The sequence below is a fragment of the Balaenoptera physalus genome (genome assembly GCF_965194825.1).
Source record: "Balaenoptera physalus genome assembly, chromosome: 11".
In the NCBI taxonomy this organism is placed as follows: Eukaryota; Metazoa; Chordata; class Mammalia; order Artiodactyla; family Balaenopteridae; genus Balaenoptera; species Balaenoptera physalus.
In genome coordinates, this window is record NC_138896.1 from 2,214,421 (window position 1) to 2,240,562 (window position 26,142).

Genomic DNA, 26,142 nt, shown 5'->3' on the forward strand with positions numbered 1-26,142 from the left:
CGGGCGCGAGCGCGCCCAGTGACCATGGCGGCGGCGGCGGCGCAGGGCAGGTGGGGCGCGCGGCGGCTGCGGCTCCTCCTCTCCACGCTGAAGCCCGGGAGCCACGTTCTCCTGGCCGAGCCCGTGGCTGCGTTCAGGTAATGGCGCCGCTCCCTACCGGGAGCCCCCGCGTCGTTGTCCGCGCGCTCGGGGCGGCGTGAGGGGAGCCGCTGGCCAGGGGCCGGGCTGGGGACGCGCGTGGTGATGGCCTCGCCGGCCCCTTGCCCTTTAACCCGTGACCCGGGCGCGGCCGAGGGAGCGCGGGCGGCGGGGCGCTGCGCTCGGCCGAGGTGCGGAGCCTGGAGCGGCGAGGGTCCGGCGGTGGGAGACCCTCGCTCCGGGCCCGCGTTCCGAGCAGCCCTTCACGCCTGCGGGCAGTGCTCGCGCGCGCTCCTGTCAGGCCAGCCTGGCAGTGCCTGCGCCCCATCAGCTCTCGGAGTCGCGGGCCCCAAGGCCCTGGGTGTCCTTCGCCCCGCTTGCCCGCCTCGAGCTTTAATGTGCAAAATAATCACCTCGGGAAGCGGGGAGATGGCTCCCCGAGGTGCTGAGGGCGCAGGTTGTGGAGACGCCCAAGAATCTGCCTTTCCCTCTTGTGACACGCCCTCCCGCACAGGCTTTGAGATACGGCAGCAGCAAGAAAACTGGATCCGTCTCTGACCCACAGTCTTAAAAGTGGGTGCCGTCGGTCTCGAGGGAGAGAACGCAGGACATGTGGTTGGAGCGGCGTGAAGCTTGCTTTACTTTATTTCCTGCGTACCTGCCTACACACCCGCACGCGCGCGCACAGACACGCGCCCGCACACAGACACTCCCCCCGCCAGCTGGTGCTGGGTCAGTTCCACTCATGACTAGGAAGATACCTGGCTTCAGAACTTCACCTGTTGGGAAGCTTCTCATTTGGAAGGAGAAAGGAAAGATATGACCCGCTTTAACGATTTTCAGAACTGTTTTGATACAGATGGAAAAATATGTCAATGTCTGCAGCTCTGTAAGTCAACGTTGAAAAATGCCCATTTATCCAGTGTCCCATTTGCAGAAAGGGATCGAAATGGGGTTCCTGTGATGGCACCAATATCGGTTACAATAGGTTATTAAATGGTTGCAAGAAGGCCCCATCCACTTAGCAGTGCAAATCATTCCTCCTAAAATATCTCTGAAAAACACGTTTCTCTGGATTTTCAACTGCCGTTTTATAAATGCAGTTGCAAATTGATATGACCTGTAATGGGGAAAACAAGCAGTGGTATTGATTAATCCGGAAACAAGAAGGCAGTCCCCTGTTAAGTAGGTAAAAGCACTCTTGTAAGACCTTTGCTTCGGAACAGCCGGTGCCTAACCTACAATTGAGTTGCGTTCCAAAACCTTCTCTGTAAGTCTGCTGTTTGGAACTCTGACTCTTTGTATTTCATAATCTGCAAAGTGGTTTATCCCAGGGCCTGGTCAGGAAAGCCTTTTCCACCTGAAATTGTGTGTTACGTGCATTTACAATATTATAACTTTACAGAACCTAACAGCCTGCCTGAAGAGAGATGTTTTCCGGTTCAACCTGGGGCTGCTCTGTCTGAGCATCAGAGAGCCGCCGTCCGCTGGCGCCTGCCCTCACCTTCTGTCCAGCAGTCAGGGTGAATGTGGCCCCGGTGTCGAGCCCCGCTGGGGACTCTCTTCAGCCGTGAGGTTACAGAAAAAGCATCAACAGGAGCAAGTTCTTTACCCTCGCTAAGCCTCGTGCCTTGCGGAATTGTTCTGAGGGTTTGAGACGAGGGTAAAAGGCCTGGCACGGAATAGGAATTAAGTAATTAGTAGTTACAATTAGTAATGATACAAATATGAATATCTAAATAATAACACAGTGTATAAAAGATGTAAAAATAAGTCCTCAAAATTCATGTTAATCCAAGCCCTGGGCGTTGCTAATGCTTTATTGTAGCTAATGGTTACTTTGGAAAAAATGTACAAAAGAAATAGCTGAACATACAAGGTACAGAGAATATGTAGGACTTATTCAGTGGCCCCCATTTTTATTTCTAAGCAAAGTGGACATTCCAGGTGTCGACATTCAGGTGCTCATTTTGGCTTTGCAAGTTACCAGCAGAGTGACTGGGGCCAGTTACCTAAGCTCTAATCCTCAGCGGTAAAATTAGGTTGAGTCTAATGTGCATCACATAGCAAAACGAATGAGATAAGTAAGCTCTTATCGGAGGACATTATCTAGTTTAATAATTAAACTGTATGTTAGTTCTAGTTTAATTCTTTGCCCCAGATGGTTACATTCTCGCCTGCCCTACAGGAATCCTCCCTCTTTGACGGGGGCAGCTCAGCCCCCTCATCAGGAAGTACCTGCTGTTGTATCGCTCCTGACCCCCTTCCCTTCCACGAACTTGCTTGTCCGGCCTCCCAGGAGGAGGGATTCGAGGACAAAAGTGAGGCGGGATCTGGGCTCTTCTGGCTGAGCAGGCCTTCCTGCAGGCTGTTTTTAAAAAAGGAGACAGGATTTTTCTCTCCTCTAAGAAATTAACTCAGTACAATCTTTCTCAACCTCGGTTGTCTATTGGAGTCTCTTGGAGAATTAAAAAAATACAGCTGCCTGGGTCCCAGCCCAGAGATTTTGATTTAATGCAGCTTGGGCATCTGGAGATTTGAAGGTTTGCCAGATGATTCAAATCTAAGTTTGAGTCCCCCTGGCATAGTGGGGGCAGGAAACGCTCTCATACAAAGGGGCCGAGCGTGTAGCTGTGTAGGTGTTGCTGAAGGTGTGGTGAACGTGTTGTGTGCTGCGTGCGCCGCAGTGTCTCCTGTCCTCATACTTGGCAAAGTGCGTAGAACTGCTGGATGCAGATTGAACTGTCTTCCCTGCCGACTCCCAGGCAACATGGAGCGCCCGCCCAAAGTAGGGGGTCAGGATATACGTGAACGAGCGACTCATACTGCAGAGTCCCGGTGTTTTAGAAAGCACGTGCCGGGGCTCTACCCCAGAATTACTGAGTGGGTCTCCCAGGATTGTCTCAGGCAGGTGCAGTTTTAACTCCACAGGTGATTCTAATGAACACACCTGCTTAAGAACACCTGGATTAGAGAGGTGATTAATGGGAGGGAGAAATTGACAGCCCAAGAGAAAGGGGTTCATTTTTGTTCTTTAAGTTTTCTGAAGTTTTCTATCTATCCTTTTTCCTACCTGAGAGTTTGGAAAATTTGGTGTCTTGAATGGGGTTCAAAGTGATGAGCACATGTCAGGGCCATTCCAAGGCCTGGCCTCTGCAGCCTGCTTTTGTCTCAGAGTTCTTTTAACAGTGTTATCGGAGGCCTGACTGTCATCTGAGAGCCCTTTGATATAAGCTGGAGGGAAAATGCAACACTCCTTTCAAGTATATTTATGTGGAAGATCATTCAATAACTATTATTTTTAAAAATAAAACTTTTTTCTTATGTTTGAAATTGATTTGCTTTTGTACATGAACAGTTCTCTGTCCTGTTTCCCCAGCCTGGAGATGGATGCAAGGTTTTGGGAGCCTCCATTAACCCCAGGGGTAGGCTGGTGGGATAATGGCAGGTCCCTCAGGTGTGACGACAGACAGGGTGTTGGTGACAAAACGCCAGGCACATTTCCTGCCCCGATAGCCTGGCTGCAAACCCCTTCACCATTTGGCCCCAACCTTTGCTCCCTCTCTGCCCCCGTGCTCTTGCCAGGCTGAGCTTGCCTGGTCCCCACATGTGCCCCCAACCCCTGGGCCTTTGGTCATGCCATTTCTTCTTCTACAAGCACCCTCCCCACCGCATTCTTTCTTCAGAGTTGTACCCATCTTGGAGGTTCATCTCAAATGCTGCTTTTTCAGTCTGCTCCAGGTACCTCCACCCAAGCCTGCTAGAATCTCTCCGTCTCTGAAGCCACCGTCAAAGTCCTGCGCCTTAGTAACCCTTCCCTGCCATTGAGCTCCCATCACGCCCAATTCTAGACTGCCAGGTTTTATCTCTATATTCTTAGGCAGCCAGAAGAATGTGGGATGGGGATAATGAGAAGAAAATAAATTTGGAATGGGGAATCAAAACACCGATACGGCAGAGCACAGAGGGAAGTCCGAAGCTTTGGGCTGGAGAGACTTCGGGCTGGCCACGAAAGGGAAGCCCGTGTGAGCCAGGCCCTGGGCAGCTCCCGGCCCTGGAGGGGTGCAGGCCTGAGAGCCAGCGGCCCCTGGTTGTGAAACCCAGTGGCTCGGACCTCGAGAGAGATGGGGGGACCTCGTTATACATGACCTCTTCACTGCGCAAAATGCCTCTCCAAGCATGTCCTTCACACTGCTGGGAAGGGGGCCCCTCGAGAACCTTGAGGGCACGAGGAGTGATAGAGGGGCGCAGTCTCCCTTAGCTGAGCTGAGCGAGCGCTGGGCGTCTGTGTCTGTCTGGGGAGCTGCCTCGTTTCCCGTGCTGAACGCAGGCGTCTGACGGCCTCTCCCCTCCCTGAGGGTGTGCAGACGCCTCTGTCTCACGGCCTCTCCCCTCCCTGAGGGTGTGCAGACGCCTCTGTCTCTCGCCGCAGGACGTGTCAGTAAACCGTCGTTTCCTGAAGCGACTCTTACCAGTGGAGCATTATTCGCCTTTACCTTGATTCTGGAGCTGTCCCAGGAGCAGGGCGTTAATAACAAGTAACAGCAGGGTCTGTGGGACACGACCATGGCTTGGTGGTGCTTTTATTGCTCCTCCCGTGATGTTTCTCTAGATAATGAGCTCGTATCAGTAGTTATGTCAGGCCTTACCACCGCTCAGGTCTGTCATGTTTTTCCAGAAGTCGTGTGTTAAGACTCGATGTGCCTGTGTTCGGCACATTTGTTCCAGCATCTGTCCTGCACGCCTTCACGTCCCTTCTGCGTGTCCCCCAGCCATCTGGGGAGTTGGTGGGAGGCTCCCAGGGCCTGATGCAGGGCCCCGTATGTGCTGTGTCGGTGTGCATCCTCGCGTTGTCATCCTGGAGCTTCCGCGAGGGCAGTTGAGGCTCCCCAGGGCAGAGCCCCTGGGGTGGCACGCTGTTAGATGCTGCAGTGTGGGAGGTCTTGGGCCAGGGAGGGCTGGGGAGGGGCGGGGCTTTGATATGGACCTGCCTATTTAACAGTCAATGCAGAAACATTTCAACATCTTAAAACCAGTCTGGCCACATTGGTGCAGATGGGCATTCCTGACCAGGGCCCTCATGTGGCTGGCTGGAGAATGGAGAGGCCAGATGCCTACAGGACAGCCTCGGGCTCAGGGCCTTCCCTCTGGACCCTGAGACCAGCCTCATCCTTGGGAACGCCACCAACGCAGCCGAAGGTCCGGGTGCCTCCTCTGGACCTGCTGAGGCCCAGACGGGTGGCTCCAGGGTCTGTGCCGGTGCCCACCTGGCATTCCACTGCAGGGGCTCCCGTGTCAGCCTGCACCTTGGCACCCCAGCGTGGGCCTGTAGGGTGGCCTGTGTGGCCGTTGACTTCAGCAGGCCTCTCGGTGCCTCTGTGGGATAAGCCCTGAGCTGGTGCTGTAGGATGTTCAGACATGAAGACGCAGCCCAGATATGCAGCGTGGCGGGGAGGAAACAAACTGGTCCCTTTTTAGGTCTGGAAAACTGAAGCACGTATCAAAGTAATCCGAGGGACCTGGGGAGGGTACTGCAGCTGATTCGTGTATAAAAGCGTGGCTTTGTCCTCACATTTGTGCTGCTCAGTAGTTTTCCTCTGGGGCTGGGGCTTTTCTCTTCCAGCTCGTCTGTGACCTCTGCCAAAGTGGCTGTGAACGGCGTCCACCTGCACTGTCTGCGGACTGGAGGCGGAGAGCACGCGGTCCTGCTGCTTCCGGGAATGTTGGGTCTGGAGGTTTTTACCGAGTGCTCTGCATGCTGTGTCCCCTGTGCTGCCTTCACAATCCTAGATGCCCAAGCTTGATGATTAACTTTAGTGCTTTGCTGAGATGCTTTAAGTAGTATTTGCTACAGTCAATTTTAGGTGATGTAGAAAGATACCTTTCTACTTTATGCAGTTTTTATTCCTTTAAATACCCAGTTTTCTCCCATGCAAGTCCAACACTGTGTAGTTGCTTACAGCTTAGGGGGATGACGGGTCAAGGAAAGCAGTGTGGGAAGAAGGGATGGGTGAAGGAAGGAGGTGAGTGGGTGACCAGCGGCCTAGTTTGCCCGGAATTGAGGGGTTCCAGGATGTGAGACTTCTGCTGCTAAAAGTTGGACTAATTGCCCTGCTGTGCTTGACTATATGTTCAGCTAAGATCAGAGCTAAGAACAAAATTGGGCTTAAAGCCTTTTTGAACGTCAGAATTGGTTTGGCGTGAACGGAGTGTGGTGGATTGCGATCTCCTCTTACAGATGAGTAGTTTAGATGTAGAAAGTTCGGAGGGGGGAATTTCCAGTGATCCCAGAGCATCTCAAATTTGGTTTTAAGGGTTTCAGTGTTGTTTTATTTTTAATTTAGTTAAGTAATCCCAGTATATATTTCCTTATGATTTGCTTCTTTCTCTTAAAAGTAAAATGCTAAAATTTTTCGGTCACATGATGGTTCCACTCGATGTAGCCTCAGCTGATAGTGGCACTCTTGTAGCCATTGAGGCGTCTCTGTCCAGATAGTATTTAGTCTCTTTCCCTCGAGCTGTTGTAATGGAGGACCATATTTACTCCAATGGCTGATGTAGAGCTAAAGCAATGAACAGTTTGCCATTGTTTCAGTATTGCTGTCATTATCCAGGTATAAAAAGCTTTTGGCAGTTCAGTTTTTGCTTGTGTAAAACATTAACCTGATTCAAACATCGAACAGCAAGTTTCTCCCCTAAACTACTGTCCCCCAGCACCCAGTTCCCCTACCCACGGGCAACCAGTGTTGATGCGTTTCCTTCTCAGGTATCATATATTGGTAACTATTCCTTAAAGTAATTTCATTAAGGTTTTAGTATTCAAATGGTCTTTGCACTGGTCTTCAAATGTATACCTGTGTGCCAGGTATGATTGTTTCTGAAATTGGTCTTGAGTTACACTGTTGCCTTTTCCCACCTTCTCGCCTCCTGCCCCTCTTTCAGCACAGTTCCCTGGAAGACCCTCCAGTTCAGGGGTCATGAGAGAAGCCTCGGGTGTCAGAGCAGTAGACTTGTGCTGGAAATCCAGTTATGTTTTCAGCTTGGGTTTTCTGGATGATCTACCTGATGTTGAGGAAGGTGTATCTTGTCAGGAAGAGTGACATCATCATCCTTGATGACATTAAATGATCCTACAGCATCTTGAAAGACATTTTCTAATAATTGCCAGTTTATTAAGCAAGACGTTTAGTATCCATTTGTGACCTGAGCTGTGAGTCCCCAGAAATCAAGCAGAGCTTAGAAATGAGACGCTGACTTGCCCCTGGACTGGGCTCCTTGGGAGTCTGGCCTTCCACCCTGTGTGGACCACACAAGACCACCCTGCCTGTGCACACGGTGGCCGTGGCCGTGTGCGCAGGCTGGGGGCTGCCGGTCAAGTCCGCCGCCAGCCTGAGAACGTGGTTCTACTTGCTAACATAACGCTGGTTCATACGGTTGTCATGAAACAAACTAGTTTGATTTCTTCCCTCCACACCCTTCCCTCCCCCCTCATTTCAGTGTTTTAGTTTAATTTTCTGGTTTCTAGTTATAACCAGAAAATGAAACCTTCAGGGCTATTCACATTAGCTTAGTAAAAGACATCTGGGATTTTAGAATTCTGCTTTGAATAACTAGGATCAAATCTCATTAATGTGTCTACACATATTATTAAGATCTCTCTCATTTGTAACAGTCATTTTTTAAAAAAAGAAAGAAAAAATAACCCAGAAGCATGTTGTATCAGTAAGTTTATCTCTATGCAGTTTCATGAATTTTTTTTTTTTTTTTAATAAAAAGCACGATTAAGCTGAAGAGAGATCAAACGTGCTGAAATAATGCAGGACCAAATGAAAAATCAGGGCCTCTGTCCTTCTCAGAGTAGCCACTAGGGGGAGGTGGGGGGTAGGTCTGAACTCCAGCAGGAAAGGAAGCTGCTTTGCTGGTTACAGCTGAGGTCTAACTTTGAGTAGAAACTAGTTACTTTAAGATCGTAGTTGTTTCTGCTTTTGATGTAGCGTGTTTGAAACAATGAAAACATTTACTGGAGTGTAACCAAGTGACTGCTTTCAGTAAGTGGAGAGACTGATTTTGGACCTCAGATTGAGAACCTGAATAAGAAGCTCTTCACGGTGGTCGCCTGGGATCCCCGAGGGTACGGACATTCCAGACCCCCAGATCGGGACTTCCCAGTAGAATTTTTTGAAAGGGATGCAAAAGATGCTGTTGATTTGATGAAGGTGGGTCTCTTAGGCAAGAGCCCAGAGGATGAGGGTGGCTGGGCCTGTCTTCATCTGTTTTACTTTTGTTTGTTGTTTCTTCAAGGGTAATACCACGTGACTCCTATAGAGAATTCAGAGTTCAGATGGGTATAAAGAGGAAAACAGATATATCAAACAATCTAACTATTTAGAGGTACTGCTACCGAGACTTTGAGGCTCGGCCTTTCTGGGCAATCTTATTACATGTATAAGCACACAATTCTGTATTGATGGCATCCTATTATACCTAATGATTTTCCAGCTTACTGTTGACTGAACAGTTGATCAAGGAGATATTTCCATGCCAATAAATACAAATTTACTTCAGTTTTATAATAGGCACTTAGTATTCTGTTGTATGGATACACTGTGTCTTAATTCCCCTCTCTTCTGATGGTAGCTAAATAATTTCTAAGTTGCCTTGTGTGTGTGTGTGTGTGTGTGTGTGTGTGTGTGCGCGCGTGCGCTCGCATGCATGCAATTATACACGGAAGTGCAGTGAACATTGTGCTGTGCATGGACGTTGTGGCGCTCATGTTTTGCTATTGCAGACAGTGCTGGTGTGGACTTCCTGGACCTGTCCTGGTACACGTGTGTGAGAGCTCCATGCACATTTAGGAGATGACTTGCTGGGTGATGGGAGATGCAGATGTTCATTCTACAAGATAGTGCCAAAGTATTATCCATAGTAGTCACACCAATTCAGAGTCCTATCAGCAGATGTCTTGGACTGATATTTGTTACTTCTTTAAATTTCCCCAGTCATTCAGTTTTTACTTCTCGGCAGCATCTCCCAGATGCTCATCTTCCCTGTCAAACACATTCTCGGAGCCTGGCTGATTCACCCGAAGACCAGTGTACCCACCATCATTCTTTCCCAGCCTTCCTGTAGCCAGTTCTTCCCATAGTTGCAGTCAGTGGCTTTACCAGATGCAGCGACTCTCCCGTTTCCCTCTCTGATCTGCATACCTGTCCTCAAAGTCTTCGCTCAGACCTGCATGGACGCACACACGTTGTCACGTCCAAGTACAGCTGATCTCCACTGTTTCCGGTTCCCTGAGACTTTATCCAACCGGAAGATGTAGTCCCCTCATCATTCAAAACAATACTGTGTACTTAGGTTTTTATGACAATCATATTTGCACCGCAACTAATTGAGAGAAACGTTTATGTCATCAAATGGTGGACTCTAGGATTTTTCTTTAATGGCCAGTTGACACTCCACACACCACAGCTGTGTTGATTCTGATACTGGACGGTCATCAAGCTCTCTCAGCAGCGAGGAGCCATAACCTGTGCTGTGCATTCCGTGGTATTTGTCACAGATGCTGAAGTTTAAGAAGGTCTCTTTGCTGGGGTGCAGTGATGGTGGGATAACAGCCCTCATTGCAGCTGCAAGGTACCCGTCCTGCATCAACAAGATGGTGATCTGGGGGGCCAACGCCTACGTGACCGACCAGGACGAGGAGATTTATCAGGGTAAGTCCCTCCACCTGGAGCGCAGCCTCCCCTCCCCCGACCTTTCTCAGGCCTTGTTTTGATGTGAGTTGACAAGTCATGTCTCATCCGTTTCCTCGGCTAATAATGTGGGAAGGCGGTGAGTTCTCAGGAGAGTAATGCAATTTAACTAGTCTGTATTTTAAAGTTTCCTATTTCCAGAAGTGACACTTTTTATGAGTCAGGAGAAGGCTAATAAGTAAAGTTCGTATTTACATTTCCTACTGTGGTAGTGACCCTCAAGGAAGGAGGGGGTTGACACGAAGTGTTATTTACAGGCTCATTTCAAGTACCGTGAGTGTGGAAGGGAACACTGTATTCAAACGTGAACCCTCATACTTTGATAAAGAATTGTTGTGCTATTCACACTTTTTAAGGTTGTCCTTCAAGCTTATCTCTGAGGATTTTTAGAGACGGGGGGAACAGGGGCTGGCAGAGTGCAGCCCGTGGGCAGACCTGGCCCACTGCCTGTTGGTGTAAGGCTGAGGCTCTGATAGAGGAGACCAGCGCTGTGGTTGCTGGGGACCGAGAGGGGTGGTCCCCTCCAGCCTGGGGTTGCTACCCAGGGCCTGTACTGGTGGCCGCCTCACCCACCGGGCACCCAGTCATGGCATTCCAGTTGGCAACTCAGGAGTTGCTTAGCCCCCAGCAAGCTGCCCGAATTGAGACCACTGGGCTCGCAGGATGAGAGGAGGGCGCACTGAGATCTGGGGGTCCCTGGGGCGAAAAGTGCAAGTGACTTAGGCTTCCCCCACTTTCCTGGCTGCAGCCTTCGCCCCTCTGCTTCTCTGCAGGAGGCGACAGCAGGCGTGCGGTTGATGACACCCCTGCCGCCCCATGGCTTCCCTCTTGCGTCACCACCGCTCCTGAGCCTCCGTTTCCCCAGTTTGTCAGCATGTTTGTTAACAGAACTAAAAAACAAAACCCTCCTCGGGAAGGTCTCCTCGCTGAGGCAGACGTCCCATCGTTTACTTCTGCTCCTCCTTAAATATGTTATGAGATACACTTTAAAATATGTATTTTAATATATATCTTATATAATAGTGTAATAGGATATATACTATAAAACATAATGTATATTTATAAAACAAATATTTTATATGTTTAATTTTACATAAATAATGCATATGTGTATAGCATCTCTATAAATTAAATACGATATCGAACATATAATAGATAATATTTTTATTTTGATTATTTCATAGCTGAACTTTTAGTTCAACCGTATAATATTTGACCCATATAAGGCAACACCTGCGGCGTGAACGGACCCGCCGAGGAGCACGAGGTCAGTCGCTGCTGGCCGCGCGCTGCTTCCGGCCTGAGTCGTCCATCGTGTGCCGTCTTGAAGGCACTGTCGTCACGCACATTCATGTCCCTAAGCGACACATAACTTAGTTTTATTTGTTTTGGAGCTAAGCAGGGTTCCTCCGTACTATATGGCGTTTTCTGTGACTCCCGTTTTACACACGGTTCTCTTAGAACGCCGTTTCTGAGGCTCGTTCGTGACGGTGCCGTGTGGCGTCCTGCTGGGCACGCCTGTTGCACTTCTTCCCCCCTCTCTTTCCCCCTGGTGTTGCTGTGAGCGTCCTCGGGTGCGTCCTCAGCGTGTGAGCAGACCTCCCTGGGGAGGACGCCCGTGCTGGGCTGGCTGCGCCGTGCTTGCAGATGGGCCACTTTCAGGTGGCTCCCACCCCGTCAGCGCATATCCTCAGCAGGAACTCGGAACTATCAGAGTTCTTAATTCGGGCCAGATGGGTGTAAGACAGTATTTCATCGGGGGTCTTAATTTGCATTTTCCTGTTACTAATGAAACCGAGAATCTTTTCATGTGTTTATGCACCACTGCAGTTTCTTCTTTTGCATTTTACCTATTCGTGTCTTTTTACTGGTTTTTAAATTTTTATTGTGTAATATATGATACATGTAAATAGCACAGCATGTTTCACGGGTGCGTGTTATGAAGTGTAACAGCAGAGCCAGCACGCAGGAGACCCCACCCAGCGCAAGCAGAGAGCTCTTCTGATAGGGGCACGGTGTTACTGATTTGCAGCGTTGCTTTGTTTTTTGGTTTTTAGTAACCTGATTACCAACTCCTTGCTGGTTAGCCATTGTGTAAGTAGTTGTGTTACCAGTGTGTGACTTGTCTTTTTGCTTTCTTTCTGAACAGAACTATTTAATTTTAATGTGAGGAAATGGTACAATGTTTTATTTTCTCATTGCCTTGGTGAGTTTTTAGTTGAGGTACAAATGACCTGTAACATTGAGCTGCTCTTACATTTGCCGACGCGTCTGGCTCTTTGCTCACCTTTCCTCCTTCCTTCTCACATGTCCCTTCTAAGGCCCTCTCTCTTTTCCCTGAAGTTGTTCTTCAGAAGTTCTTTAAGGGCAGGTCTGGTAATAGTCAACTCAGCTTTTACTTGAAAATGTTTGTTTCACGCTCACTCTTGAAACATGGTTTGGCTAAGTACAGAAATAGAAATGGAAACATATCTTCTCTGCTATTCTGGTGGCTTCTGCCTTCCTTACCTGCTGTTGTGGGTCTGACTTTCCTTCCTTTGGAGTGATATGTCTTATCTCTGGCTCTTTTTCAGATTTTCTCTTTTTCTTTGGTACACTGCTGTTTTACTACCCCGTGTTGGATTTCTTTTTCTTTATCCTATTTGGGCTGCATTTAACTTTTGTCTGGATTCTTTTATCAGTTCTGAGAAACACTGTCACCTGCTGATTCCCTCTGACAGTGAATTCCCTTCCTCTCCCCCTCCCTCCTCCTCCCCCTCCTCTCCATCCCCCCTCCTCCCCCTCCCCCCTCCATCCCTCCTCCCCCTCCTCTTTTGGGGACTGATTGAACTTTGTAGACCGAGCATTTCCATCTCCCCATTTCTATTCATCTGTGTGTCTCTGTGTGTAGGGCTCTGCATAATTTCTTAAGCTTTCTCTTCCAATTTTCTAGTTGTTTCATTAGCTTTACAAAGATTCTGATTGCCTTGTGATCTTTGATGAGGAGTGGATATTTGCTTACTCTTAATCTGAAAACAAACAAAAAGACAGTGAGCATAAGTTGAGAACACGTTCCTTCAGAGAGGATGTCCGCTTGCTGCTCTTGGCAACTATGGATGGTACCAGGTTAGGGCCATTTCCATCTCAGGTTCAGCCGTGTCCACCCTCCCCCGACCAACAGTCACCTTCCCCCGAAGCAACCCTGCCTTTGAGTGGTCTTACCACTCTTCGCTCTGTTTTCAGGGTTCTCTTACACACAGACACACACACACAACACACACACACACTCTAGTTTCCATCAGTTACTGCAAACTCCAGCAGTGCAACAAAAATTATATATTATGAAAGAGCTAGTTGTTCCACTGCAAGAGGGCCTTCCCGAGGGTGTGGTCTGCTACACGGCCAAGGGCAGAGGCGTCTGTGGGGCACTTCTCACGGGCTGTCTTCATGCCGTCGTGCCAGCTCCTCTCTCCTCTTCCTTCTTCCCAGGTCTCCTGCCACCTCTTCATTTTCAGGCTTCTTCTCTGCATCTCCCCACCAACCCCGCCCCCGACCCCGTCCGGAGTCTTCTCAGTTTTGTGCGGAGCAGTTCAGCGTCCTCAGCCTCTGGACTCCACCCTGGGCGTCCGTCTGCGGGTTCAGAAGAGTGAGCGAGAGAAAGGCAGGCACTGTCTCTATCAGGGTCAGCCTGCCTCAGACGGCAGTTCACTTTAAAGGTGGCTTTTAGCCATTATTTCCTTTCCTAACAGAGAGTCATCTGTAATATAGTTTGTAGTTAGTAGTTACACCCATGTGCCTTCAGTGGCAGAAATTAGAATGAATGTGTGTGCATTTCTCAACGTACATAAAGGCAGTTCAGAAAAAACTCCTGTTATAAATAATGTCATTTTCACTCACATGACCCTAATTAGGGGAATGTCTGCTTTTATCTTACACCTTTAACAGAAAGCATTAATTTTAGATCTAATTTCATTCACTTGGTAAGAATCTGCTGGTCCCTCTTTTGTGCCCAAGGGCCACAGTGGGGGACAAAACAAAGCAAAACCCCACACGCAGAGCTCACATCTTGGTGGGGACCCAGCACTTGGCACTCAGCACGGACACAGAAGCCACTGAAAGTGACCAGCGCTGAGCAGAGTGACGGACACGGGGTCGGGGAAGGCCTGGCCGACCTGGGCGAAGCCAGCGTGAGCCACGTGGAGACCGGGGGAGCGCTCCCAGCTGGCAGGGCAGCCAGTGCCGTGGCTCTGAGTGCACTGTGCTTGGAGTATTTACAGATGAACTCTAGTCTGAGACTAAACCCATTCTTGCCCACGCATCTGTCTTTCAGGTATCCGAGACGTGTCTAAATGGAGTGAGAGAACAAGAAAGCCTCTGGAAGCCCTCTATGGGTTCGACTACTTTGCCAGAACCTGTGAAAAGTGGGTGGATGGCATAAAACAGTTTAAGCATCTTCCAGATGGTAGGTTACACAAGCTATTTAACGGTCCCTTTGCTCATTAGAGAGGCTGCTTGAGTCCCCCAGATGCTCGAGGATTCCTCGGGGATTAATGCGCTCGCCCACTGTCCTTCCACACTGATGTGTGAACAGAGGGTGCTGGTGATTGTGTACAATGCGAGTTCTTGTGTGATAGACCCGCCTTGCACCAGAGACAGACCATGTGTACAAAGGGTCACATTGTTGAGTCTCTCATAGCAGACTGTTCTTTTTCCTTCCAGTCCTTTGTGTGTATGATGGCAAAATCATTCTCCAGAAGCCTCAGATACTCTTCATTTTCTAATTCCAGGGTGGGTAATTAGAAAACAGAAAGCTGCAACAGACACCAGATTTTCTCTTTTTCACATTTAGAGGTGTCACCCCACTGCATCCTCTGTTACTAGGACAGAAAAGGAGGGACTCTCTGTCATCACCTTCAGCCCCAGAAGAATTAGTATGAGGAAGAAAGTATTCAGTCCTTTCCCAAGTTCAGAGCTAAGTTGTGTCACTTTAGCTGTGACAGATGTCTTCCTGTCTTTATCTGAAAAATTAACATGATTTCCAATAACAGGAAGAATTGACATTCTGAAGAGAAATTCTGAATTAAAGTCTATTTTTTATAGCTATTTACATTTGTAGTCTCTCACTTTTCTAATTGCTAAAAGAATCGAGACTAGGTAAGATCTAATCTTGAAGCACATTCAGTTACAAAATTGTTGTGATTCAGGTACCAGTTTGGACTATTCAGTAATCATTTCCAGAATGAGTCATCTGTCAAAACTTTCATAATGAGAAGGACATTTGGAAATGTTACTTTTTTGGTTTAAGTTCAAAACAGCAAGTATATCCTGTTCAAATGCAGTATCCACCCATAGCAACAGGTCCTTGAAATGTATTTCAGGGAGAATGAAAAGACAACTACAGACTGGGAGAAAATATTTGCTAAAGGACTTGTATCCAAATGTACAAAAAACTCTTAAAACTGAACAGTAAGAAAACAACCCGAATAAAAGATGGGCCAGACAACAACGAGATCCCACTGTACACGTCTTAAGAGTAGCCACACAGAGGAATTTTAGGACAGTGAAAATGCTCTGTATAATATCATCATTGCATCCACGTCATTATGCATTTGTCCAGACCCACCAAATGTGTCCAAGAGTGTGTGCCCGTGGAAAACCCCGGGCTCAGGGTGGTGACGGCGCGTCAGTGCAGGTTCATCTGTTGTGAGAAGCGTCTGACGGGGTGTCGACGATGGAGGAGGTTGTGCATGTGTGTGGCCGGGGGTACGTGGGAGCGCTCTGCCTCCCGCTCGGTCCTGCTGTAACCTAAAACTCTAAAAGATGCCGTCTGTTAGAGAGAGAGTGAGGGAGAAAGTGTCATGATGCAGAGAATCTGGAAACGTATGAATCGTCTTACAGCAAGGCTGTTAACAAACTTCTCATCTCGCTTCAGTACCGACTCCTTTGACAGGAGCCCTTTTCTTGTACTCAAGGCTATGGCTGCTCAGTTTAGCTTAGGGATTCGTCGCCAGATTTGGAGTCAGGCCCAGGGGTGGATTCTGGCTTTGCCACGTGGCTGCTGTTTGAGTGGGTTCAGGCAGATCACTTAGCCTCTCTGAGCAGCAGTTCTGGGTCTGTGAACTGGAGATACTGGGAACTACCCAGGAAGCTGCTGTGAGGATTATATGTGTGAGGTGAGGTGTTTTTATACATACACACGTGTATATAAAGTATGTGAGGTTTTATATACTATGTGAGGTTATATATATGAGGTTCTATATACTGTGTGAGATTACATACCTGAGGTTTTATATATATATTCTATGTGAGGTTATATATGTGAGGTGAGGTGTTTTTGTACAGACACACGTGTATATAAAGTATGTGAGGTTACATATGTGAGGTTTTATATACTATGTGAGGTTATATATATGAGGTTTTATATACTATGTGAGATTGCATACGTGAGGTTTTATATATATATTCTATGTGAGGTTATATATGTTAGGTTTCATGTTTTATTATATGTGAGGTTTTATATATTATACGTGAGGTTATATACATGAGGCTTTATATGTATTATATGTGAGGTTGTATATATATTATTATATGCGAGGTTATATATATGTGAGGTTTTATATATATTATTATATGTGAGGTTATATCATGTGAGGTCGGCTTTGATACAGTACCAACTACAGGGTGAGTGCTTAATAAAAAGTTACCACTGCTATTGTAAACATACTTGATTTACAAGCGGTTGTATCTACTGTATGAGTTAAAGCCTGCATCTCCTGTGTCTCACGGGTGCTGAGTCACTGGGCCGGCTCCTGACACGCGGGGTGGGCTCGGGAACACTGGCGTTAATCGCCGCGGGGCTGCTCAGTGGCGGGTGCGGCCACCCCGGGGCCAGCAGGCGGTGACCCCCACCCACGAGGAGGGAGGAGCCGCTGCCTGGACGGCACCCGGGGACCCCGGCTTTCTCAGGGCGGCTGGGGAGGACGGGGTGGCTCTGGGGGGCCTGCTGGGAGCAGGACACCTCCTCTTAGCGGTACAGCCGCCCCAGGGGTGTATGATGGCCCCTGATTAACCGAGAGAGGCCAAAAAACTCATGGAGTTAGGGCACCCCCGAGATTTCCCCCGCAGGAAATGGCAGGACGGGAAGTGGAGCCTGACTGGTGCCATGTGAGCCTTGGAAATGCTGTCACTCGTCAGGGTGAGGGCCTCTGTCAGGGGTGTCGGGCGGGAGGGGTGGACAGCAGCTTCTGCACAGCTGCAGTTGTGGCTTCACCGTGAGGGACACAGGCTTGAGGGCCAGAGGGCCCCACTGAGGACACTGTTTCAAGGGAGGGGCTTTTCAGATACCAAGCGGCTACCATCGTTTGGCAAACAGGGACCTGCCCCACGTAATGTAGAGACTTGTAGGGTTTTTGTTTGTTTTAACTACTGTTTTCCATGAATTATGAATTTAAATCAGGCAAGAGTGCTTGTTCACTAGTAGAGCTTAAAAGAAAAAAGCCAGGAGAGAAACAGAAAGGAAACCCAAAGAATGTGAGAGCTGGAAGGCACTCAGACCCCGACTCATCCAGGCCGGTCTCGTAGAGACGGATGCTAAGGGCCGGGGGCGGGTGGGGGGCCCGCTTGCCCGCGCTCTGCTCCTCCCCACGCCGAGGAGGGTCACGGGAAAGCAGAGTCTCCGTGTCTTTCAGGTGACATCTGTCGGCACCTGCTGCCCCTGGCTCAGTGCCCCGCCCTAATCGCGCACGGCCCCGAGCCTCCATGCCGACTTCATACACAAACACGTGACGGGTCACGGTGAGTTCAGCGTGAGCCAGCACTCTGCCCTGGGGGCTTGGGAGGTGAGCGGGAGAAGCTGTAGGAAGAGAAGAAGCATGAGGGTTGGGTTTTTCAGGTGCATCCCACCCCATTTTGCCCGTGTGAACCAACAGTCCTGCTGTATTTAGGGAACGGGGCCAAGGAGCCCTGGAATCTGAGGGCAGGAGCTCTGAGGGCTGCAGCACATCAACCTAAACAGTCACCTATCATTTGGGAACTTTCGTTATAAAAGCACTACTTACCCAGTAAAGAAAGTTTGTAAAATCAAAAGAAGAAAGCAAATCGCCTGTTGCTTACCATCCATTTAAATACCTCCATTAGTAGCATTTTTGTGTACTACTCCTTTCTAGTATTTATTTTAACATAGATAAAATCATATTCTATATTCAACTCTGATTCCTGCTTTTATCCCACTTAAAATTATGTTGTAAACTTTTTGTGTTATTTAAGCCTTAAATATGTACACATCAGAGGAGAACGTGTTATTCAGAATCACAAAACAGCAGCGTCTGCCAAGCCAGCTGTGTTGGTGGCCCATTCGATTAAATGGCAGAGACAACAACGTTCCTTGTCTGTGCAGCCCTGTTTCTGCCAGCCAACCTGGGGACGCCAGAGAACCTAATAAGACATGTCAGCAGAAATTCTGTTCTTCAATCCCATTTGTTTTTATATGGAGCAGAAATTTAGAATTTAAATACTTTGGCTGACACGGGAGCCAGCTTCTGCTGGTGCTTATATCAAGATGAAAATCCCGTGTTGAGCAAGCTGAGCATTTCCTTGATATGCAATGACGCACATCCTGAAGGAAAAAATGAGGTGCGGCCAGGAGGTGGTGGCCTGGGTTTGTTTTTCTTAAGCAAACCTATTGGAAAATAAACACCCAAGTGAGCCTTGGTCCCTTCAGAGACTGTATGTTAATTCCAGAGATACTGTCATTACTCAGGACATCTTTGGAATTGTATAGAATTCTTTGGAAACTGGCTTTGTTAGTGACCTAAGAACATTCTCCCTCCCCCCCACCCCCCGACGCCCTCCACGAGCCGATTCCGGTGCCCACTGCAGGCCAGCACTGCCTGGCAGGTCCGTAGTGGTCCCTGAGCTGAGAGCTCCCACAGTCCAGCAGGGAAAGTAGGCTCAGAAACAGTTCCTCTACCTCCTAATCATGCTATTTATTCCATGATAGATTTTAACAAGTGTCTCAGAGAATTTTTAAATGTGGGAGACATGCTTCTTATTCTGCAGTAAAATAGCATTACTATAAACCTGTCTAATTCCTATGTCCAAATAGCATTTTATATTTTAAAAGGCATTTCACATATGATATCTAATTACATATACTTCACAACAACCTTATGGAAAAAGACTTTGTTCCAATTTACAGATGAGAAAATCAAGGCTGAGACGTGTTAAGTAATCTTCCAAGGTTGCATGGCTAGTAAACGACAAATCCTAGGGTTTTTTCCTCCTAATATGGTGCTTTCCCCCACAGCACAGCTGTCTCTCATAAACATACTCTTATTTTAATATGATGGTAAGATGCCTGTATTATATACTTTCTGACCTGGTTAATTGTCTTCTAGCTTCAGAAATGACAGGTTTTTGCACCCTGATGCTCATGATAAATGCAGTGTGTTCCCTTAGAGAGCCAGGTTCAGTGAAAGTCTGCAAGAAAGTTTAATTTAGGAATTCTGTTCCAGACCCATCTCCTAGCAACAGAATACATCAATATGGGAGAAAAATATTCCCTTGCCATTCAGATGTTAATGGTTTCAGTACACTCTCTTATGGAAGGTCATTTTCTTAGAGCAGGATTCTTTGGAAAAAATGAGTTCAGAGTAAAGTGTTACACTTGCTCCCTTCCTCTGCCAGAAGAGCCCTTTATGTTGGGCATGAACCTAAAACACGGTGGTTAATTCTGGACCCACAAAAAGAGGGTTGATTCCTTGAGCACCAAGGTCCCCCTCCGACTGTGTGCACAGGCCTTCTGACCCCAGGGGAGTAACTCCAACTCCGAGTTCAGGGTGCTTCCGACGAACTTGGGGTTTCATTTCCTTGCCAGGTACATTTATAATTAAAGAGTTAAAGGCACAAGTCTGTCGCCTCAAAGATTGTACTACAAATAGATAATCAGGTATGAAACAAATGCCTTTCTCTCCTAGAAGGGGGCCGAATGAAGGGTGGGTGTTCAGCAGGCCCACTTCCTGCCTGTGACAATTTGTCTCTCTCTGTTCTCTTTGCTGGAGAAGAATCACAGCATCTCCTGGAGACAAAGAGGCCTCAGAGATCACTCAAGTTCAGTGATTTTAGGTTTTGTTTTTAGGCAGTTGAGCCCTTCCTCCTAACAAACTCTTCTGCAGAAGTCCCAGATACAAAGCATAAAATAGTGGTCGCTGTGATTACAGCGGTGATGGGGAGCAGGCCCTGCCCGCTCCGGGCATCGCCCGCTCGGCCAGCCCTCCCTCCTGGATCGCACGGCACTGACACCGTTGCCTGCCTGGCTAACCAGCCTCTGCTTGAGCGCCTCCTGTTGCCGGGCACGCCTGGTCCTCGGGGCCGCCCAGCTTGCTGTCACAGTTTGCGCCGAGCAGAGCCTGCACCCTTCGGACCCTTTGGGGCTGGAGTGGACGGGCCCGTGGAAGCAGAGGGGCCGAGCTGGCTCAGGAGAGGGTGGGGCTTCCCGGAGGGTGTGCTCGCCGTGCGTGGTCGTCAGCTCCGGCTGCTGTGACAGAGACCGCACACTGGGCGGCTGAAACTACGGACATTTAGTCCCTCACAGTCTGGAGGCTGGACGTCCAAGATCAAGGTGTCAGGGGGTTGGTCTGTCCTGAGGCCTCTCTCCTTGGTGTGCAGATGCCACCTTCTCCCTGTGTGCTCACGGTCGTCCCTCTGTGTGGGTGTCTGTGCCCTGATCTCTTCTCCTAAGGACACCAGTCAGATTAGATTAGGGCCCACCTGTGTGACCTCATTTTAACATGATACCTCTTTAAAGACCTGATATCCAAGCAAGGTCACACTCTGAGGTACTGGGGTTAGGACTTCAGCATGTGAATTGGGGGACATGGCTCAGCCCATAACAGTATGTTTCTGAGGAGGTGCTCAGATCTCAGGAATTGGGGGCCCAGCAGAGATCAGGATCTGGGTTTCAGACGCAGCTACACGTGACCAGCGCCTTGCCTCGAGTCCTTCTGTACCCCTTGCCCCTTCCTTGCCTGGCCAAGGCCACCCAGCCTTCCGGTCACAACTTGGATGTCTCTTCCTGCTCCTCCAATTACTCACCTTTCTGAGGCCACACGACCCCTTATTGATACCTTGTTAGCAGCGAGCATGCCAGCATGTGTACGTGTAATGTATCTAGAGAGAGAGAGGATGGATTTCCTCCAGGAGTAAGGCATTGGCTCGTGCCGCTACAGAGGCTGAGAAGTCCAAGATCTGCAGTCAGCAGCTGGAGGCCCAGGAGAGCTCATGGTGCGGTTCAGTCTGACTCTGAAGACCTGAGAACCAGAAAGAGCTGACGTTTCCGTTCGAGTCTGAAGGCAGGAAAAAGCCCGTGTCCCAGTTTGAAGACAGGCGGGAGGAGTTCCTCTTGCTCAGGGGAGGGTCAGCCTTTTGTGCTATTCGGGCCTTCAGCTGATGGGATGAGGCGCGCCCCCGTGGGGAGGGCAGTCTGCTGTGCTCAGTCAGCTGATTCAGGTGTGAATCTCATCCCGAAACACCCTCACGGACACACCCAGAATCATGTCTGACCAAATGTCTGGGCACCTGTGGCTCAGCCAAGTCGACGCATAAACCCGACCCTGGCGGAGGGCAGCTGGCGGGAGCTTCCTCAGAGGCCTTGGCCTGGCGGTGGTAGCGCTAAGGGTGCCTGGGCTGCCCAGGTCGTGGGTCAGGTGCTGGCCTCTGTCTGATCACGGGAGGGAGGAGGGGCCTCGCTCTGCAGCTTCCTGGCCTTGTCCGGTCTGGCCAGCGGTGGGAAGATGGCCCCAGACCTCCAAGGTGGGCGGGGGGGGGGGGTGGTGGCATGCCCCTGCGGGCGTGAAGTAAAAAGGGCTTGTGCTGGCAGCAGGTTCGTTCCGGTTCCGTGGAGAGGGGGCCCGGCGGACACCGAAGGAAGGGGGATGCACCCCCCCTCAGCTGCCCGGATGACCCTTCCCACCCCCCTCAGCTGCTGTTTCTAGTTCCTCCTCTCTGACTGCAGGCAGCTCGCGACCCCCTCGAGGGCCAGGTTCCGGGATTACCTCCAAACAGGACCAGCCTCATCCTTACAGAGCCGGGTCCTGGTGACTCACAGTGGGGGGAAGGGGAGGCTCATCCTTTCTAGACAAATCTCACCCGTGACATTTTCTAAAATTTTTTTTTAACATCTTTATTGGAGTATAATTGCTTTACAATGGTGTGTTAGTTTCTGCTGTATAACAAAGTGAATCAGCTGTATGTATACATATATCCCCATATCTCCTCCCTCTTGTGTCTCCCTCCCACCCTCCCTATCCCACCGCTCTAGGTGGTCACAAAGCACCGAGCTGATCTCCCTGTGCTATGTGGCTGCTTCCCACTAGCTATCTATTTTACATTTGGTAGTGTACATATGTCCGTGCCACTCTCTCACTTCGTCCCAACTTCCTTTTCCCCTCCCCGTGTCCTCAAGTCCATTCTCTATGTCTGCGTCTTTATTCCTGTCCTGCTCCTAGGTTCATCAGAGCCATTTTTATTTTAGATTCTATATATATGCGTTAGCATCTGGTATTTGTTTTTATCTTTCTGACTTACTTCACTCTGTATGACAGACTCTAGGTCCATCCACCTCACTACTGATAACTCAATTTTGTTTCTTTTTATGGCTGAGTAATATTCCATTGTATATATGTGCCACATCTTCTTTATCCATTCATCTGTTGATGGACACTTAGGTTGCTTCCCTGTCCTGACTAATGTAAATAGTGCTGCAATGAACATTGTGGTACACAACTCTTTTTGAATTATGGTTTTCTCAGGGTGTATGCCCAGTAGCGGGATTGCTGGGTTGTATGGTAATTCTAGTTTTAGCTTTTTAAGGAACCTCCATACTGTTCTCCATAGTGCCTGTATCAATTTACATTCCCACCAACAGTGCAAGAGGGTTCCCTTTTCTCCACACCCTCTCCAGCATTTGTTTGTAGATTTTTTGATGATGGCCATTCTGAGTGGTGTGAGGTGATAACCTCATTGTAGTTTTGATTTGCATTTCTCTAATGATTAGTGATGTTGAGCATCCTTTCATGTGTTTGTTGGCAATCTGTGTATCTTCTTTGGAGAAAAGTCTGTTTAGGTCTTCTGCCCATTTTTGGATTGGGTTGTTTGTTTTTTTGATGTTGAGCTGAATGAGCTGCTTGTATATTTTGGAGATTAATCCTTTGTCAGTTGCTTCATTTGCAAATATTTTCTCCCATTCTGAGGGTTGTCTTTTCATCTTGTTTATGGTTTCCTTTGCTGTGCAAAAGCTTTTAAGTTTCATTAGGTCCCATTTATTTATTTTTGTTTTTATTTTCATTTCTCTAGGAGGTGGGTCAAAAAGGATCTTGCTGTGATTTATGTCAGAGTGTCCTACCTATGTTTTCCTCTAAGAGTTTTATAGTGTCTGGCCTTACATTTAGGTCTAAAATCTCTTTAAGGTAAGAACTTTCTAATTGCAGTCGATTGTGGTCGCCAGCAAACGTAAATAAATTGTCTCCAAGTTGGAGCATTTTGTTGATACGCTGTACATAACTGGAACCTTCATAACGACTTTTGTACATTGTGAAGCACAATACAGATAGGATAATGGGCGAATAGCAAACGTGTGTTAAGTGTCTACTGTGCGCCCGGAGATAATTTCATCTTCCGAATAACCCTGTGGGGTGGACACTGTAACTGTCGCCACTTTCCAGGTGAGCAGCGGTGGTTTAGGGAGATGCTGTCGCTTGCTGGTAAAGAGCCTACGTTGGTGAGACTGGCTTGTCCTGCCCCCATCATAGCCAGCGCCTTTAGCCTGTTTCTCCTTCGCCCACTCGCACGTAGGGAGCGTCGTCCAAGGACCGTCCAGGAGAGGCGGAGGGAGACTAGAGGGACTCTAATTCCTCAAAAGGTCCAGAATCACATTTCTTTTTCTAAAGGTGCCAAATGCAGTGAGGAACCTGCCCCAGCAAATAGGATCTAGCATCTGCCCCCGAGGGGTCCATCCTCTCCAGCTGAGCCGTGTGTCTGGCGCTGGGGAATTGCCTGCTCGTTTTCCTGGAAAGTGTGATTGTTTGAACACCACTCTCCACGAGCGTGTGATTTGATCCTTTGTTAAGTGGGTGAGAGTCTGGGTCAGCAGCGGTGACCACGCTGCCCTGGCAGCCCCGTATTTACACCTGTCCGGGGCAGTGCTGTCCCGAGAGGAGCACATGTCAGGGGTAGTGACCCCTGTGTCAGACCTCAGGGAAGGCTGTGTTGAGGACCCCGAAATGACCCCAGCAGCTATCAAGGATCAGAGCTCTTTTATTCATTCCCTCATTCGTCCATCTGTCTGTCCGTCCCTCTGTCTGCCCATCCTGAGTCCAGTGCAGTTCTGAATGTAGATGCCTCAGAACAGGGCTCCCATATTTTTAACGAGGGGCCCAGTTTTTATTTCCTGAGACTGAGATTACTACTGGGAGAACACAGCACTGAGGCTAAAAAGATGGGATTCGCAGCTGGTGTCTCTCCTTCCTTCTTGGGTGTCTGAACAAATAATAGGAGTGGGTTGGCTCCCCACACAGGAGGACTTGCAGGTTTGGCAGGGTGGGTCTCTGCTTGGTCCACGGTGGACGGTGCAAGGTATCCCAGACATGCCCTTCTGTGACTGCCAGCATCCTCGGCAGTTGGTTCTTTTCTGTCTCCTGAGAACAGAGGCCGTGACTGTCCCTGTGAGCCCCGTCCCTCTGGAGGGCAGCTGGTCCTTTCTCTGGGGTGGTGCAGCTCATACTTCTTTCCTGAATAGCATTAACATTGACTTGGAAATGCCCTGGTTATTGTTAATGGCATTATTAACCTTCCCCGGGGCCTCAGAAAGATGCCAGCAACAGCTCCTCCTTTCAAGCCCGTGATTTGATAGTCTGGGTTCCCTCACCACCACCCCCCCACCCCCGTGTGGTTGGGTGCGGGAGGCCCAGCATCGCCCAGGACAGCTCTGTTCCAGGCTCCCTCCCGCCACGCGTCCTCCCTAATGTTCACTGAGGTCCCTAGAGCTCTCAGCTCCCCACCCCGTGGGAAGCAGAGAGAAGCAGGAGATGCGGTAACTGGCATTTTGCCCCAGTGTAGTCCTTTTAACGTGTTACTGGGGACAGAACAAGTCAGACTTGCGCTTATATCCTAGAACCTTTAATTTGTTTAAAACTTATTGTCTGCACTTTTATAGCCAATAAATAAAATGTGTAACTCAGAAGTCTGCCTTTATTAAAGAAACTGCAGACCAGCCACATTTGACCAAAGCCCTGTGGAAAGGAAGAAGCCTCCCGAGGATGGTGAGGTGTCGTGACGGCTGCAGAGCCAAGGGCGGGTGGCTGATGCAGGCTCCTGCTACCCTCACAAGCCTCAGGAACATTTACTTGCCCTTTGTCTGGTGGCTTGTATGCAGACCTGCTCAGTCCTCCAAAATGATGGGGTGATTTGGAACCTTGAACAACAGGCCTGCGGGGGCTGTGAATTCTGATTTGGGTTTTCCCACTACACAGATATTCCAAGAAGCTCCAATCCAGTGGATTCTGGACACTTCATCTTTTTATCATCTTTCCAACCCTCTCTCTCAAGACCAATGATGTTATTAAAAAGATTTTTTTTCTTAGGTAACCACCAATCACATCTCCCACTCTCAGTCAGGTTTGCAGTCAAACTATTTCTTACCTGATTCAGTTCCAAGCACAGCGTGTGTGCTCTGTCACTGTTAAGTCTCTATTCTGGGACCGTCCATAAGATGTACCTTACACTTTCTTCCTAATAGAGGTGATGGAAAAAAAAATAAAACACGGCAGTTTCTCACTTGAGGTTTTCATGAAACGATAGGGAGGGTAACGGGTTTTTAAGTGATGTGCCATTAATCATAATCTTTTTTTTTTTAGGTTGCATCTGATGCCAGAAGGCAAGCACAACCTGCATTTACGTTTTGCAGATGAATTCAACAAGTTAGTGGAAGACTTCCTACAGTGACAGTGTCCCCGAGGACATGTGACCTGTGAATCCTGAGCCTGGGGCTTGAGCCTGGTGCTGCCTTTGAAACCCACCTGCGGGTCACCCCCCAGTTCACCTGCCTTCTGAGGCTCCCCGTGCCTCCCCACAAACTGCTCCTAATCCAACAGCAATAATGACATATTATAAGCATCCTCTAGCTTTCATAGCTACAAAAATTAAACCTGATTTTTCAATGTTGTTGTGAATTTCTACCATTGTCTTAAAAAATAAATTGCTATCATGATTTACTTTA

At 48.7% G+C, this 26,142-nt stretch overlaps 1 protein-coding gene across 1 annotated transcript; it reads left to right on the forward strand.

Annotated features, from left to right (window-relative positions):
• The first annotated feature begins 8 nt into the window (after positions 1-8).
• Positions 9-26,142, forward strand: BPHL (biphenyl hydrolase like). The gene is given in 9 exon segments (XM_082413236.1): positions 9-137; positions 5,762-5,865; positions 8,188-8,354; positions 9,701-9,854; positions 14,203-14,334; positions 17,561-17,618; positions 17,620-17,654; positions 17,657-17,666; positions 25,781-26,142. Coding segments are annotated over 9 exon segments (861 nt in total). The 5' UTR covers positions 9-24; the 3' UTR covers positions 25,869-26,142.